General features: G+C 53.8%; 1 protein-coding gene across 2 annotated transcripts in view; it reads right to left on the reverse strand.

Annotated features, from left to right (window-relative positions):
• TBL1X (transducin beta like 1 X-linked) overlaps window positions 1–17034 on the reverse strand; it is a 76718-nt gene that overhangs the window by 16812 nt on the left and 42872 nt on the right. For both annotated transcript variants that reach the window (XM_045290780.1, XM_004717771.2), the window contains exons 3-4: window positions 7470–7546; window positions 4367–4474 (exon numbers count right to left, since the gene is read on the reverse strand). In XM_045290780.1, the coding sequence (XP_045146715.1) occupies window positions 4367–4424 (58 nt within the window). In that variant the 5' untranslated portion in view covers window positions 4425–4474; window positions 7470–7546. The remainder of the gene's footprint in view (window positions 1–4366; window positions 4475–7469; window positions 7547–17034) is intronic.

Genomic DNA, 17034 nt, shown 5'->3' on the forward strand with positions numbered 1-17034 from the left:
GCGCCTGGCTGTGCATGGGCGGCTCCAGGTTCGAAGCCTCCTTCTTGGAGCCATGAGCCTCAGCCTGCCTCTTGGGCACTGAGGAGCAGGCAGCACAGGTGCCACACGCTCAGGACCCGTCTGTAGCAAGGGCAAGGAGCGGCACCCAGGCTCGGACCAATGCACCTGTGCAACCTGACGCTGCACGAGGAGCAGCCACGCTGAGCCCGGCTGACACAGCTGGCGGCCTCTCCTCACACCCATGCACTCGCAATGGCCTCCTCACGCCCACCCAGCGCCCAGCCAGCACTCCTCCCTGGGGAGCGCTGGGGCACAAGACGCTCTCTCAGGGTAAGTGTGCTGACCAAGGCACTTGAATCACTGTCACGAGAGTACCATCACTGTCCACAGAGCCCCTGCAGCCACGGCTCCATGGGCCAGTGGTTTGAAACCCCAGGGGCTCCCAGGAGGAAAGACTGAGTGACATGCTTTCAGGAAGACAGCCGCTGTTAGCTGCTTCCTTCTGACCCAGAGCGGGGACATTGTGCACCAGGAACACGGCCAGGTCCTGTGCCATCAAGCAAGGCAGCGGTTCCACTGTCACAGGACCTACAGTCAACTGGAACGCCCTGAGCACCATTGCCCGTGCCCACGGCTCAGTGTTCACAGCAGCCCAAAAGTGGACAGACACAGCCCACACGGCCATCGAGGTGAGGAAAAGTCACCAAGGGTGCCCACGCAGTGACTCATGATGATAGCAGGGACCACCAAGGGGGTGCACACTTGAAAACGGCCAAGACCAGCGGCCACAGGCCAGTGCTACACCCACCGTGTTAGTTATCAAGGGCCCTTTGATCATGCACCCACCCTGGGGGCGCCCCTCCACTGGCAGCCCTGAAACCCAGCAAACCGGCAACAATCGGATCACATAGCAGAGGGTGCTGCCCTCCATAGACTGAAGCCACCGCAGGGCTGGAAGGGACACTGCAAGAACCAGAACTGTTTCACAGAGCCACGTGGTGGCTGCCTTTCACTGGGCAGCCAGGATTGCGTATGAGAAAAGCGTCACCAGGTGGCATCACCACACACTCAGAGAGTGGACGAACCCAAAACGCAGACAAAAGCCCCAAAGACAAGCCAGCTGCCTGCAGGGCCCAGAGCACAGTGACACAGGGAGCATCTGAGGACAGGGATCGTAGATGGCCCTGCTTTCATAAGAAGGTTCAGAGACAGACAGAGAGACGACAGGCAGAAAGAGAGGGAGGCTGGCCGCCTCTGAGACCACCCACCGGCTACACAGCTGAGGAGTCATGGGAGTGAGTTACTGCTGTGGGACATTCGGCCCCACACTTCCCACCTCTTCTTCTTTCTAGAGCTGTGCATGACAGGGACCCCGCTAGAGGGGGCCATCTCCGCCTGCCCAATAGGCCCTGCTGGCCAACGCAGCGCCAGTGACAGGCTGTTGACGCAGCTGTCTGTTGGGATCTTGCCAACTGCACCGCCCTGGTGATGCTGAGAGCACCTTGCTCCATGCACGTGTCACCACCTGGTGATACTGAGAGCAGCCTGCCCCACACACGTGTCACCTGGCTCCATGCCCTATACCCACCTGGCACCATGAAGCCCCTCTACTGGACGTGGCTCCCTTTCCGCCCACTCTCCCTGCAGCGGGGATGGCCCTGCCTCTCCTCGCTGAGTTGTCTGTGACACTCACATTGTTGGAATGGCTTTGAGTCGGCTAGGAAACACACCTGCACTAGCCTCCTATGTGTGCCAAAGCTGGGCGGGGCCGGGCCCCCCAGACAACCTGGTGACTTTGAATTGCGCTGTTGGCCAGAGTGCTGACATCCCATGGCCGACGGGAGATCTAACATGTCTGTCCCCAAGGAGGTCAAGCCAGAGTGCTCCTGAGAGGCAGGGGTGGGGGGAGACTTCCTCTCACATATATACGGTGAGCGTGCTGTCAGGAGGACCCCATCCCTGCAAAAGGACATCAGGCTTAGCAAAGCAGAGGGGCCATCAAGAAGGAGGAAGCCTTTGAAGGACCTGGCCAACAGTGGCCGCAGCCCTGGGCTTGGATGTGGGAACAGTGTGAGGAAGCCACAGGGCCAGCAATGCTGCATTCTGGGCATGTCTGGGCTAGAGGCGACCGGCAGGCAATGGACAACAGCCTAAGGTGCACCCGAGGGTCAGGCCAGGAGGAAACAGCTAGCATGCTGCCCACGTGGTTGCTATGAGCTGGGGAGGACTTCGTGGCAAGAAGACGTTAGAATAAGCAAAGGCGGGAATGCCTTGATAGAAAGGCCAGCGGTTCAGACACACAGCCACTCCATGGAAGAAAGGAGTGGCCGTCTGCTTCTGTCAGGACGCCAGCCCTGGAAAGCTTGTGGGGCAGATCCAATCTATCCTACAGGGCTGCTGTGAGTTAGAATCCTCCTGGTAGCAGTGGGACCTGCTGTGGGTTTTAGTACGGGCCTCTGTCTGGGAACTGCAGAGCCGAGGGGGCAGCAAGGAGCAGTAAGTGTGTGAAGACATCTCAAGGCCTCAAATGGAGGGTAAATGTGCCTGGAAATGGGACCCCTGCCACCCGTACGTTGTATTTCTGAAGAGTACCCCCCTGTTCTGCATTTAGGGCCCATTGCTCAGGCGGCCGTGCACCCACATAATGGAGGAGCCGCGGCTCGACATTAAAGCCAGGCTCTGGCACCCCAAGAATGATGGCAGGCTCGTGCAAGGTCTACACTGTGGACAAGAAACACACGCGCTAGCCTGGCCCTTTAATGACGACTCTCCCAATCCATTTGGTCAGCAGGGCTGGGAGCCAGGAGCTCCATCGGTCCAGGCTCAAGAACCTGCCCTCAGGGCCTACGTTCAGCAGGTTTGCATGTGTGGTGCGTGCACACACACACCAGCCCCAGCCAGGAGCACACAGTGACACCCTCCTCTTCCCATCTGCATGTTACGAGGCTGGCCTCCTTCCATCAAAATTCATCTGAACCAAGGGAGCTCTGGAGTGAAAGACCCGCCCCCAAGATGGGACGGCCAGAAACTTTCTCTCCGCCCTCTGAACAGTCTGTTCTTGTCATGAGACCAGGGAACCAGAAAGGGCCTCGCCAGTGCACATTTTGATCCGGTCATTGGATTGGATTGAGCTGGCTCAGCCAGGGCTAACACGGCGACATCAAAACAGATCTGTATTTGCAAACTGGGAGCCTTCCAGAACAATAACCAGCCTGACAAAAACTACAGGATCTCGATCAAAAGGCAAGAGAGGCAGACATTTTATATTCTCACAGAGACTAAGCTTTCTGGAGCACTGGACGCTGGATAAACCTGAGATCATCTTTAAACCTTAAATCAAAAAGATCTCCTGAAGCTTTCTTTAAATCAAACCACAGTTTAGCTGACTTAGCTAGGAACGCCTGCTTGTGTGGCATCAGTAGACCCCAAACAAACAAACAAGGTTATTGTTGAGATGAGGGGGGCTGGAGCAGAGACCCCAAACCCATCTGTAGACAATGGGACATCCCCTCACAGAAGGGTCGCAAGGAAGGGATGAGTCAACCCGGGCTCAGTAAAGAAAGCATCGAGAAAACACATTATATTCCTCTGGTTCCTTGAGGCTTCCTCACCCCCAACTGTCATGACCCCAGTCCTGCCTTTCACTCTGGGCCAGACCAGAGCATGCGCACAAGTACAGATTAGAGCTCACAACACACGGAATCCAGGTCAGATGAACCCCTCAGGAACAGAAATAGGTGTAGCGATACCAGGAGGGTAGGGGGCAGGTGGGGAGAGGAGGGGGGAAGAAACTGTAGGGGAAGGGAGACAGTAGTCGGTGTAAGATATGAAAATAATAATAGTTGATAATTGATCAAGAGGTCACGCTGGTGTGGGGTGGGGGAGGGAGGGTAAAAAGAGGAGCTGATACCCAGGGCTCAAATAGAAAGCAAATGTTTAGAAAATGATGATGGCAACCTATGTACAGATACGCTTGGTGCATCTGATATAAGGATTGTTATAAGAGCTGTAAGAGCCCCAATAAAATGATCTTTAAAAATAGGAAAGAACCCCTGCCTAGGGGCCTTGTGCTCTCTTCAGAACTGTCCACGTGGGATCAGAGGGGCCGCCACGGCTCGAGAGTGTAAACCGGGATCTTGGGGGTTGTGTTCTCCGGAGACTGTGAACAGTTATACACACGAAGACAGACCCCGTGTTGCAAACCACTGTGTGGAGCCTGGCGAGCCGGTGTGCATTCAGTGCAGCTTTCCAATGATGAAGAACAGACAACAGCAGGCACTTCACTACCGCTGGCCAAGCCCTGGGTGCCCGCATGTGTGCGCAGCGGGGTGCAGACGAATCTGCCGCCAACCACAGGCAGCCTTACCTGACTCCTGGAGATAGCGGTACACCAGGAAGTTCACCTCGTCGCTGGTTATGCTCATCTTAGCCTCACCTCCCGAGGATGAGGACTCTGCGCCGCGGGAGCCGCCCTCTGTGGGACAGGGGGAAGAGCAGACAGAGCGTGAGGCGTCGGTGTGGGCGTGCAGGGAGAGGTGCAGAAAGGACCCTGTACAGGAGCACATGTGCATGAACACACAAAAAGGAGCGCGCACGCGCACACACACACACACACACATACACACGAGTCCCGGGTTTCCCAGACAAGACGCCCCATGCATCTCATGCAGCCACAACCCAAACTGAGGAAATCGAGAAGGAAACTGCCAGGTGGCCGCTCTGTTTTCGCAGACCAGCGGCTTCCAGGAGTCCTGGGCGTTCCTGGTACTCCGTTTTCCCATGTCCTTTCTGAAGCACGCATGCACGCACGCACATTTTCACTACACACTTTCTGAGATGATGTGCAACTTTTATAATCAAACACACACGCACGAGCGGAGGCAGAGCACGAAGCTCCGCGGAGGCAGAGAGAATCCCCTCATTTGTATTTTCCAGCAGGACACTCTGCATGTGTAGCTGAAACTTCTTGCAGCTACCCTGGAAGGCCGGCCAGAGGGTGAAGGAAGGAGGGAGGGAGGGATAATAATGGGGCCTCTGGGTCTAAAAGGCCCTTTGACATGGACGTGCTGTCAGTACTGATCATTCCCTGCTGAAGACGTCCTCCAGTCAGCTCTGATGCATAGCAACGCTGTACACAACACAACCAAGCAGCTCCGGTCCCCCTCCGTCCTCTCAACTGTTCCCATGCAGGAGCCCCCAGCCACAGCCATGGTGCCCATCAGTCTCGTGGATAGAGGGCCTCCCTCTCTGTCACCACCCCTCCACTTTACCAAGCTGGACGGCCTTCTCCAGGGACTGGTCTCTCCTGACAACCCATCCAAAGAGGTGAGACAGAGTTTGATTCTTGAGAAATGCATTTGATTCTTGGGAAAGTTTGTGTTGGCGGACTCCTTTGGTGGAGACCAGCAGTCGGCAAACCGTGGACCCCGAGCCTGTGCACCTCTTTCGGTGTGTACGTGTGGTTTCGACATGACATTGGAAATGAAAACAAGACCACCCTGGTGGAACTTCAAGGATCTTGTTCAGATCGCGGCGATTTTGCCTGTTTGTAAAAACAATATTAATGGCTCTCAAATGATTTATGATTGGCTGTGAGGGACAGGATTGGCTCTTCCGTCTCAAAAGTTTGTGGACCCCTGGTCTAGACCTAACTTTGATTCTGTTACAGAAGCAGTGAATCAGAAACCTCAGGAGAAGACCATTCAAAACCTGAGTCCGTTTGGAAATGAAGATGGCAATATACGTACAAATATGCTTGTTACAATTGATGGACGGAGGATCATAAGTGCTGTAAGAGTCCCCAAAAAATGATTTTTAAAAACAAAATACATTTAAAAAATTTTAAACAACCCCCAAACATCTTGGGTCCCTGTCATTGTATCGCTTCTTCTCACAAAACTCCCTGCCATTGAGTCAATGTTGACCCTTGGTAGCCCTGCAGGGCAGGGCTGGGCAGAGCTGGCCCTGTGGGCTCCCAAGACGATCACTCTTCAGGGGTGAGGAGTCTGAGGTCATCCGTACGCAGACCCAACCTTTTGGGGGAGTGAGAACGGGATGACGCATCAGTCCCAGTTAGGGGGGCTTCGACTTTGGCACGCGTGCACACACGAGGGGGCTCCCACACATTTTCAGGGAAGTGGAATGGAAAGATGAAGGTGTTTGCCACACGGTGTGGTACAGCTCCCACGTGTGTCCGTCCACCTGCGGAGTGTAGTGCAGTGGGCTATCGTCTGTTCACCCCATCAGGCGCACAATCTGCAACCACGCACGCGGTCTCACACCTGGCTCATGATCAGCCGCCGCATACATCTGCAGTCAGACACCCACACACACAGTGCCAGGCAACAGATAGCACAGCCCAAACCCGCCCCCACTGGCAGGGAGACCCAGGGACCCCTATGGGACTAAACAGGCTGGCACTGCCCTGCCGGGTTTCCAAAGCCACCAGACCTTGACGGGAGCAAACGACCTCTCCTTGCAGCTACTGGGCTCAGCCACCTGGTGTCCAGTTAGCAGCTCCACGCTGAACCACTGAGCCAGCGGGCTCCTTGAGTTAAGGGACAGGAGCCAGGCAAAAGCTACACTCGGGAGCTCAAGTACAGTCAGCTTTCCAGGTGAGGTAACTTCTTGGTGTTGGCCAGCAAAACCCAGTTTAGAATGTGGCGTCTCCTGGGAAGGACTGGGAGCCCAATGTTACAGTGGACATACACTGGTTGTTCATGGTAAGGCCAGCAGTTCAAAACCTCTAGCTTCCCTGAGGGAGAAAGACGGGGCTCTCTGCTCCCAGGAAGGGCCGCAGTCTGGAAAAATCACCAGGGCAGTGCCAGCCTGGCCTGTAGGGACACTGAAACTGCGGATTCTGCTTTTCAGTGAGGCCCAGAGAGGTAACCCACAGGCTGTCCGGGGTCCCGATCTTTCAGAGGCTGTTAAAGTCTGTCTCCTAATTCAGCAGTGAGGGCCCAGCCACCAGGAAGGACTTTGCCACCATGGAGCTGATTTCGACTCACAGTGACTCTGTGGGGCAGTGTCAAAATGCCCACGGGGCTGCCAGGCTGTCACCATTCACGGGAGAAGACCACCAGGTTCCCCTCCGCAGTACCAGGGTCTTCACACCTGCCCTCTCTCACTGCCGTTTAGTTGATGCTGACTCATCGCGACCCTACAGGTCAGGGTAGAACTGCCCCCATGGGTTTCCGAGACTGTAAGTCCCTATGGGAGTAGAAAGCCCTGCCCTGTCTTTCTCCTGCAGAACAGCCGGTGGTTTCGAACTGCTGAGCCTGTGGTTGACAGCCTAACGCATAACCAACAGGCCACCAGGGCTCTGCTAGCCCATTCACTGCCTCTCCATTCAGCCAGGGGTGCGAGCTGCAGCCTCTTCCTGAGACAGGAGGTGAGCTTCCTGCACAAGGCACTGGGAGTCTGGTTGGACGCAGGTGTGCTGTGCAAGGGGACTCCAGGTGAGGCCTTACCTTTAGGGGGGCGTCATGGGTACTCCTGGGCCCCAAGAACTCCCCAGCACGGGATCCCGTAGCCGCAGAGCAGCGTCCTGGTGAGAAACGGGGAGACGGCTGTGTTTCAGTGAGGTCTTCGCCTCTCACACTCCTGTTCTTTGTCCTGGGTGCGCGCCCGTTCAATTGGAGGGCCTTTTGTCTCTCTCAGCCCAGGCCCCGCTGCCACCGCCACCTCCCTGCTTCCTGCCCCCACCCTCAGCAGGCATCAGGAGGCTGTGCAGAGTGGAGAGAAAACAGATGGAAACAGCTGGCCGGGCCTCACGGCGGATGGACGGGTGAACAGACGTGGGAACTCTGAAAGGCACCTCCTCCAAACAGGTGAAATTGACAGGCGTTCGGACTGTGCTGCTCTCTCGAGCGAGGACACCCCAAACACTTCCAAGACATGCAGCCGAACCCACCATCAGCCAGGCAGTCGCAGACCACCAGACAGCGCTGGCCCAAGGGCACAGGTCAGAAGGCAGGAGAGGGAGGTGGAAGAAAGAGGGAGCAGGGGAGGAAGTAGGCACGTGCTGGGGCACCCAGGCCATCGCCATCCGCGGGATGGAAAAAACGTGTCAGCCAAACTGACAGCACATCTGTCGGTCCACATCATCTGCAGATGACCGAGCTCCTGTGCAGAGCTCCCAGACGCTGTCCCACTGTGTGAGCCAAGGTTCCCAAAGCCACAGCATCCACAATGACAGGGACCCATTCGTCACCATGCTCACAAGCACTGACAGCAGCTGTCCAGTCTTTCTGCCTCTGGCCACGCCCCCCAAAAACCCAGCCTGGCTAACACAGCTCATTGTTCCAATCAGCGGTGCTGTGTTCTGTGTGCAGCGGTCCCCTGGGAGTCAGAACTGGCTCCACAGCACCCAGCAGCAGAGGCAGGAGTAGCAGCAGCAGCAGCAGCAGCAGCAGAGGTAGGAGCAGCAGCAACACAAGCAGAAGCAGCACCAGAGACAGCAGCAGCAGCAGAGGCAGGAGCAGCAGCAGAGACAGGAGCAGCAGCAGCAGCAGAGGCAGGAGCAGCAGCAGAGGCAGGAGCAGAGGCAGAGATAGGAGCAGCAGCAGCAGGCACGCCCTCATATCTCCCCCCTCACTGGGGCTCTGTTTGCACTGATTCTGGAAGGGTCTAGGTTTGGATGATTAAAAGTTGTTTTTCAAATGGTAAAAACACACTAAGACACCCTTGTATATGAGCGATGTTTTTTGGTTGTTGTTGTTTTCTTGTTGCTAAGGGGCACTGAGCTGCTTCTGATCCTGCGCCATCCACAGGATCGTTATGTCTGAGCCCCTGGGTGTAGCCCCTGGGTGTATCCATCTCCCTGAGGGCCTTCCTCTCTCCCGCTGCCCCGCTCCTTTACCAAGCACAACGTCCTTCTCCAATGTGCTGGTGACATCATCTGGTGTCAATGTGAGTATTAAGAGGGAAGGGGTGGAGTTTAGCTTGTCAATCAGGTCGTAGCTTGATGACCTCATTTGGAGGCTCTAGGGAGATAAATAGCTCGCTGGAGGTGGGACACACGCTCAGTCCCTGCGAGACATTTTTGTTGACAAGCCACATGGAAACAGGCTGATGGCAGCCAGAGCCCTGGAGCTAAAGGAGCCATGTGCCAGCACTGAGATGCTTACAATACCACTGGATCCACAAGACGTCCCACCCACAGGCCTCTGATTTGGCGTCACTGCATATGTTTCATGAGTCTAAAGAGGGAATTATGGACTGGTACTGGACATATGGGCTAATATTGGACTTATGGACTTAATCTGGACTGGGCTGGGATGTTTTCTCAATATTACTCTTGTCTATAAAGCTATTTCTTATACACAGATGAGTGTCTCTGGATTTGTTTCTCTAGTCTACCCGGAATAATACATTCAAGGGCAGGTCTCTCCTGACGACATGCCCAGAGTGTGTGAGAGGAAGCTTAGCCAGCCTTGTCTCCAAGAAGCACTCTGGCTGTGTTTCCTCCAAGGCTGATCTGTTTGTTCTCCCCTAAACCAAACTCACTGCCATCTAGTTCATGTCCACACAGAGCGACCTTGCAGGACAGGGCGGAACTGCCCACCCCTGTGGGTGTCTGGGACTGTGACTCTTTACAGGAGTCCAAAGCCTCATCTTTCTCCCAAGCAACAGCTGGTGGTTTTGAACTACCAACCAATGTGTAACCACTGGGCCACCAGCAGCAGTTGGTTAACAATATTTACCTTCCATCCCACTGAACCCCACACTTCCCGGAGGGCCTGCATCACACACTCTCATCATCTACAAACAGAAACAAAAGAGGCCCCTTCTCCTCGTCCCAGTGCCTCCCTGAGCCTTCCTCAGTTGACAGACTATGACCCGCAGGCCAGACTCGAGGTGGTTGGAAGTATCCCCATGCGTGAGCATGTGAGAGCCCACAGAAGTGTGCAGAGAAGACCCCAGCTCATATTCTCACGGGGCTGCCGGGAAAGGAGAATAAACAGCTTTCCAGAGACAAGCCCCTTGTTTCACTGCAGAATGTATTTTTTAAAACCCACGGGGACAGAGAAGAGAGAACAGTACTGGGATGGAACTGAAGCCCACCCACAGCTCTGCTGACAGAACTGAAGGGCGGGGGAGAATGTGAGTCCCGTGATCAATGGGAAAGCACATCATTTCTAAAACAGAAACAAAATAGAAGGACCCGGGCAACACGCTACACTCAGAAGCCAGGGTCAAAGCCAATTGCTGTTCTGGGAATTAGGCAGTAAATTACTACAAGGGGTGGGGGTGGGGACAGCCTTAGGATGACATTGGTAAATACCATCGTCCAGTGTCAAACTATGCACAGATGTCCCATATGAACAGTAAGCTCCAAACTGCCAGCCTGCCAGTGACAGCAGTCACATGTGTAACAACTCTGCATTTAATGAACACACAGGCAGCTCTGTTACAGACAGGCACCTCTGTTATGTACAGACAGGCAGCTCTGTTACACACACAGAGACAGCTTTGTAACATACAGACAGACAGCTCTGTTACATACAAACAGACAGCTTTGTTACATGCAGACAGGTCTGTTACATACAGACAGCTCTGTTACATACAGGTCTGTTACATACACACAGCCAGCTCTATTACATACAGACAGCTCTGTTACATGCAGACAGGTCTGTTACAGACCGTTCTGTTACATGCAGACAGGTCTGTTACAGACAGCTCTGTTACATATATACAGACAGCTTTGTTTTACACACACACACACACACAGACAGCTCTGTTACATGCAGACAGGTCTGTTACAGACAGCTCTGTTACATATATACAGACAGCTTTGTTACATGCAGGCAGTCCTGTTACAGACAGCTCTGTTACATATATACAGACAGCTTTGTTACGCACACACACACACAGACAGCTCTGCTACATATATACAGACAGCTTTGTTACACACACACAGACAGCTCTGTTACATGCAGACAGACAGCTCTGTTACATATAGACAGTTCTGTTACATACAGAGAGCTCTGTTACATACAGACAGCTTTGTTACATGCAGATAGCTGTATTGCATACATACAGTGAGCTCTGTTACATGCAGACAGCTCTGTTACATACATACAGACAGCTTTGTTACATACAGACAGCTGTTACATACAGATAACTCTGTTACATATATACAGACAGCTTTGTTACATGCAGATAGTTGTGTTGCATACATACAGAGAGCTCTGTTACATGCAGACAGCTCTGTTACATACAGACGGCTTTGCTACATGCAGGCAGCTGTGTTACATACATACAGACAGTGCATCCAGCTGTGTTACATACATACAGAGAGCTCTGTTACATGCAGACAGCTCTGTTACATACAGACGGCTTTGCTACATGCAGGCAGCTGTGTTACATACATACAGACAGTGCATCCAGCTGTGTTACATACATAGAGAGAGCTCTGTTAAATGCAGACAGCTGTGTTGCATGCAGTTCGAAAAGAAGCCTCAAAACCCAGAGTCTCTGCTCCGACACAGTGGAAAATCACAAACTATGGCCCTGAAAGGCAGCACTGACTTTTCTCTGTGCGCCGAGTGGGAGGTTGTGTATGTTGTGCGTGTGTGCATGCGTGCACGTTGCACTGAAAATCCCGAATGGGTAAGGCCATACTGGACGGACAAAAGCATGCTAACCAGACAGAGCATCCATGTACTGCCGGTAACCAAAAGCCAAAACTGAACTGGGTGCCATTGGGAGAACTACCCTGTGGGTGTCCGAGACAGCCCCTCTTCACAAGAGCATAAAGTACGTCCTGGCTTTGTTCCCTGGAGCAGCTGGTGGTTTCGAACCGCTGACCTTGCAGATAACAGCACAGCGCATAAGCACTGGGCACCTGGGCGCCTTCTGTCAGCACCAATACCTGGCCACTGCCCGGGCACCACTATTAGAACCAGAACAGAACTACTGGTGATAACGACAGGGGGCAAGAAATTGCACATCTTGCCAAAGCACGATAACGACAGGGGGCAAGAAATTGCACATCTTGCCAAAGCACTTCTGTGCACTGCAAAGTGCTTTTCACCAAAGCCGGACTTTTGTCTCTCTCCCTCCCTCTCAAAATGCTGAATAAAAACCCGTCGGCAGTGACACCACGGGGCATACACCTGTGTTTCCTCAGAAGGTGTGTTTGAAGACAGCCTGCAGTGCCAGGGACGCTGAACTTAACGGAACGCTGCCACTCAACGAACAGGGTACAACTGACGCACCGTGACTTGAGGCAGGGCCCTCTTTGTCCATGTGAAAGATCCCGGTCCTATCACCAGCCAGTGTACCCGGCCTGTCAGTGGAGGCTGGCAGGTTGCTGGGACATGCAACCTTCCGGCAGAGATTCCAGGCTCAGAGACTAGCAAGAAAGGCCTGGCCATACCCGAATCAGGCGACAAGACCCAATGGAGCACATCGGATCTTGCCCCATCCATCACGGGCAGGATGGGATCATCCTGATGTACCCAGACGGCCTTCCCAGATCGAGGGCTAACGAGACAGTAGCTCACACCCCCCAACCGCTGCACACATGGGCACGCTGCACGGGGCCGGTTGGTCAGCGATCCTTTAAAGATGGAGTGGATCCCACACTGAGAGCTAGCTCTTATTTCAGAGAAATAAGAACAAAGGGACAGGACCTCTGGTAGAGCTCCAGAGGCTTGCTGCCGCCCAGTCATGGCCCCTGGTCCCTCCCAGATGAACTCCACGCATCTCCCAGGAGAACACGGTGCCCAGGATGCCCGGTCACCACTCCCGGGTTAAATCCGCGCATCTCCTGTGAGAACTCAGTGCACAGGATGCACGGTCGCCGCTCCCTAACTAGATCCTGACTCATCAGGTGGAATGCAAAGCCACTTAGTCCTGACTGGGGTTTACAAACCCCCCCCCCCAATGTTTCTGAGTTCTGCCCCCACCAGCACAGCACCCACCACAGGATTACACTTTTCCCATCCTCTGAGCAAGAACACCTTCCATAAGATGCACCCACAGAGGGGCTGCAACAACGGGGATGTACACACGGAGCAGGACAGGGTCCAACACAGCAGGGTGCACAGACGGCTCAGGCCCAGCAGTTCTCACCGCTCATCAGGTTGCGATGAGCCAGAGCCGACTTGGCGGCACTAACAAGAGAGAAAGAAAGGCCCCCGGAGACTGGAACTCGCCCTGCAGCGCTGCGGAGGAAAGGCCCTCACTTCCCCAGCCAGGGCAGGCACACATGCGGCTTCTCCCACAGTTCTCTCGGAACTCCACCAAGGCGGCCACCACAGCCAGCTGTCCCCGTCACCGGTGCGCACTGACCCCAGCCAAGGGTGACCCCTTCGTGTGTGCCACGGAGGAAGGCTGCTCCACATGGGTCCAGCTCACAGCACCCCTGCAGGAATGAAGGGGCACTGCAGCTGCAGAGCGTGTGTTTGCAGGGCTGCCAATCTCCGAGGGATCAGATACGCTGTAGCGCCCACAGACCAACTGGATGGACACCGTGGTTCTCAACCTGTGGGTCTTGACCTCTTTGGGGGTCGAAACACCCTTTCACAGGGGTCGCCCGATTCATCACAGTGGCAAAATGACAGTGATGAAGTAGCAATGAAAACCATTTTCTGGCTGGGGGTCGCCACCACAGGAGGAACTGTCTGAGGAAGGTTGAGAACCACTGCTCTAGAGAGTCCGAGCCGTCACCCTCTACTGGAGCACAAGGCGCCCCGTCTCTCTGCCATGTGAAACAGACACCAGGCTGAAGGCCTTACAGATGGAGAAGGCCGAGGGATGACCAAAGAAATAGCGTAAAAGTGCTGAGAGATGACCCCCCTCACCCCCCGCAAGAGCACCTTGAAAACCTAAGTGTGAGAGTGAAGTGTGCGAAGACCAAGCGACAGAAAACCCAGCAGCAAAGACACATTCGGCATTGCCCCCATGTTCAAAGAACTGAAGGGTTGGGGAAGGGCGGCGAAAATCAAGCCTCAGGCTGCAGAAGAGGAGCGTTTTATGGGCAAAGCGATGAAAATGTAGGAGGCATCAAACAAAGACGAAAGAAATACGGAGAGCCACCAAAAAGAACTGGTCGACATTCAACCACTTCAAGAAGCTGCACTGGAGCAGCAACTGACAGTGATGAAAAAGGGATGGAGCAGTTGAGGTGATGAAGGGATGTTGCCTTTGGGCAACATAGTCTTGGTTTTCCTCGATGAGTGGGACATGTGATTAAAATACCATCAGGGGCTGCTCACCCACAAGTTCAATTCCCTCCAAGCCTGCACTCACCCCTCCCTGCAACCTCAAGGAAGGGTGCCCCCACCGCACCCCCACTTCTTTCTGTCACCCACTGTTCCCCAAGCAGGGGCACCCTCGGAGGTGGGTGTTTCTCTCTGTCAGCCACGGGGCAGCACACAGAGGGAAGCCACGCTTTGCGCTTTTCAGGGAGCTCAAAAGCAAACGGGGGAGGGGGGATAAATTATAAAAAAACACAACTGGAATTTAAATGAAATTTAGCTTCCTAAAGACATGATTGAAAAGGATATGCAGAAATTCAAAGGGGCTAGGATAATAACATTTTAAAGTTCGCGTATACAACACTTCATTATTATTACTGCGTTCTATGACATGATAATACACCCTCAAGGTCAGCAGTTAGAAACCAGCAGTCTCTCTGAGGGAAAGAGACAAGGTTTCCTACAGCCTGGAAAACCATGGGGGCAGTTGTACCCTGCCCTCCAGGGTCGCTCTGAGCCGACATCAACTTGACGTCAGCGGTTTTGGTTTGGGGGAGGAGCATGTTACACACGCACTGATGGACACATCTGCATTTGTACTACGTTCTCCCACAAGCAAAGGCGTGGAGATACATACCGTGTCCCATTGCTTCTTTCGTGCTTCTCTGGAAAGGGCCCAGCCCAGCCCCAGAGGTGTGCACCCTGCTCACAGGGCTCCCCCTTTTTCTCAGGCTGGGAGCACACCCTCATTGTGAGAGAGAAAAAGGTGATGCAGGCAGCAGCTTGGGGAAACTCCCCTCACCTCAGAACAAGGCTGCCACCTGAGTGAGGATGCTACTCACCTGAACCCCGTTACAGCACAGCAAACCACAAAGTGAGGATGAGGATACCGTTACCAAAATGCCCAATGACATCAAGGACAACTGCCACTATGCAAGAACTGCCAAATGATATCATGCCAGAACTGCCCAATGACATCAGACTAGAACTGCCAAGTGATACCATGCCAGAAAGGCTAGAGGACATCATGTCAGAACCACCAAGTGACACCATGTCAGAACTGCCAATAACATCAGACAATTGAGAGGTGACATCATGTCAGAACCGCTAAGTGGCATCCTGTTAGAACTGCTAAATGAAATCATGTTAGAACTGTCATATGACACCAGGGCGGAACTATCAGACCATGGGAAATCCTGACCCAGCCAGGCTGACATGTCTTTGGGGGACACAATGAAACCCATGACAATGATCAAACTGTCAACCCTCCCATTGCCCTGCCCAGCCCTAGTGCCCTGGAATCACTTTGTGCCTTCACTTTCACAGATGGAACGTGGAAGAAATGCAGAGAGGAAGGCCACCCTACAGCGTCTTCTCCACCTGGACCTGACGCCATGCTCAGACACCACATCCAGCCTGACAGTGGACCAAACTCACTGCCGCCAAGTCCATTCCAACTCACAGTGACCCGACAAGGCAGAGTAGGACGACTCTTGTGGGTTTCCAAGGCTGTCAGTGTCTATGGGAGCCGATGGCCTCACTGTTCTTCCTTGTAGCCTGTGGTGGTTTTGAACTGCTAACCTTGCAGCCCAACACGTACCCACTGTGTCCCAGGGCTCCTAGATACTGGCAGGCCTGGAAGGATGCAGGCTCCTGGGCACAGGCAGCTGAGTGAGCCCGGAAGGATGGCATCTGATGTGCAAGCAGGAGGCAGGGGCCAGTCCAGGTGTGAGAAGGCAGGGATCCCGCATGGAAACGGGAGTGCCAGTCCCCTAGGGGATTCACACTTGTTCCAAGCCAGCAGAGTGGCTGCTATGACCTGGATCCTCCTGTGCCTGGCTTATCTCACCCAGAGCCACACCGCGTCCCGTAGCGTCGCTCGTGGCAGGTTCTGGCCTTCATGCCCCTTCATGGACACAAGAGAAGCACCTCACTGGCAGGAAGTTGGATGTGATTCAACTACAGCCTTCTCAGGACCTGTGCTGCTGATCAAGGCGGAGGCTGGGTGAGCAGGACCATGCTGGCCCTCTCCAGAGGCCTCTCAGAGCACTGGCGCAGGGAGGGACAGTTTAAAGTGTAGCTCTGATGCTGGTGTTAGGCAAACCCCGGGAGCCCCTCACCCTTTCTGTGGGGTGGGAAAAACTCTAAAGAGTCCTGAGCCCAGATCCCCTCTTCCTGCACAGGGTAGAACTGCCCTTGTCAGTTTCCAAGACAATCCATATACATCAATTGTATCAAGCACACTTGTACATACGTCGGTGGGCATCATCATTTCCAAAACATTGTCTTTCTACTTGAGCCTTTGGTATCTGCTCCTCTTTGTTCCCTCCTTCCCATGGACCCCTGATAAATTATAAATTATTATTTTCATATCTGACACCTTCCGCTGTCTCCCTTCACCCACGTTTCTGTTGTTTGTCCCCTGGGGGAGGGGTGGTGGTGGTTATATGTTGATCATTGTAACTGGTTCCCCTTTTCTCCCTCCTCTTTTCCCCCCACCCTCCTGGTATCGCTACTCTCATTACTGTTCCTGAGGGTTTACCTGTCCTGGATTCCGTGTGTCAAGAGCTCATTTTTGTACCAGTGTACATGTTCTGGTCTAACCTAATTTGTAAGGTAGAAGAACTGGGGTTAGGAGAGTCGGGTGGGGGGTTGGGGTGGGGAATTAAAAAACTAGAGGAATGTTGTGTGTTCAATCAATGCTATACTGTACCCTGGCTAACTTGTCCCTTTCTTATGGCCCTTCTATGAGAGAATGTCCAATTGCAGAGACTGTAACTCTTTACAGGAGTAGAAAGCCCATGTTTCTCTCTCAGAGCTGGTGGTG

The sequence above is a fragment of the Echinops telfairi genome, unplaced genomic scaffold, assembly GCF_000313985.2.
Source record: "Echinops telfairi isolate 266 unplaced genomic scaffold, ASM31398v2 ScPeMD7_53;HRSCAF=182, whole genome shotgun sequence".
NCBI lineage: Eukaryota > Metazoa > Chordata > Mammalia > Afrosoricida > Tenrecidae > Echinops > Echinops telfairi.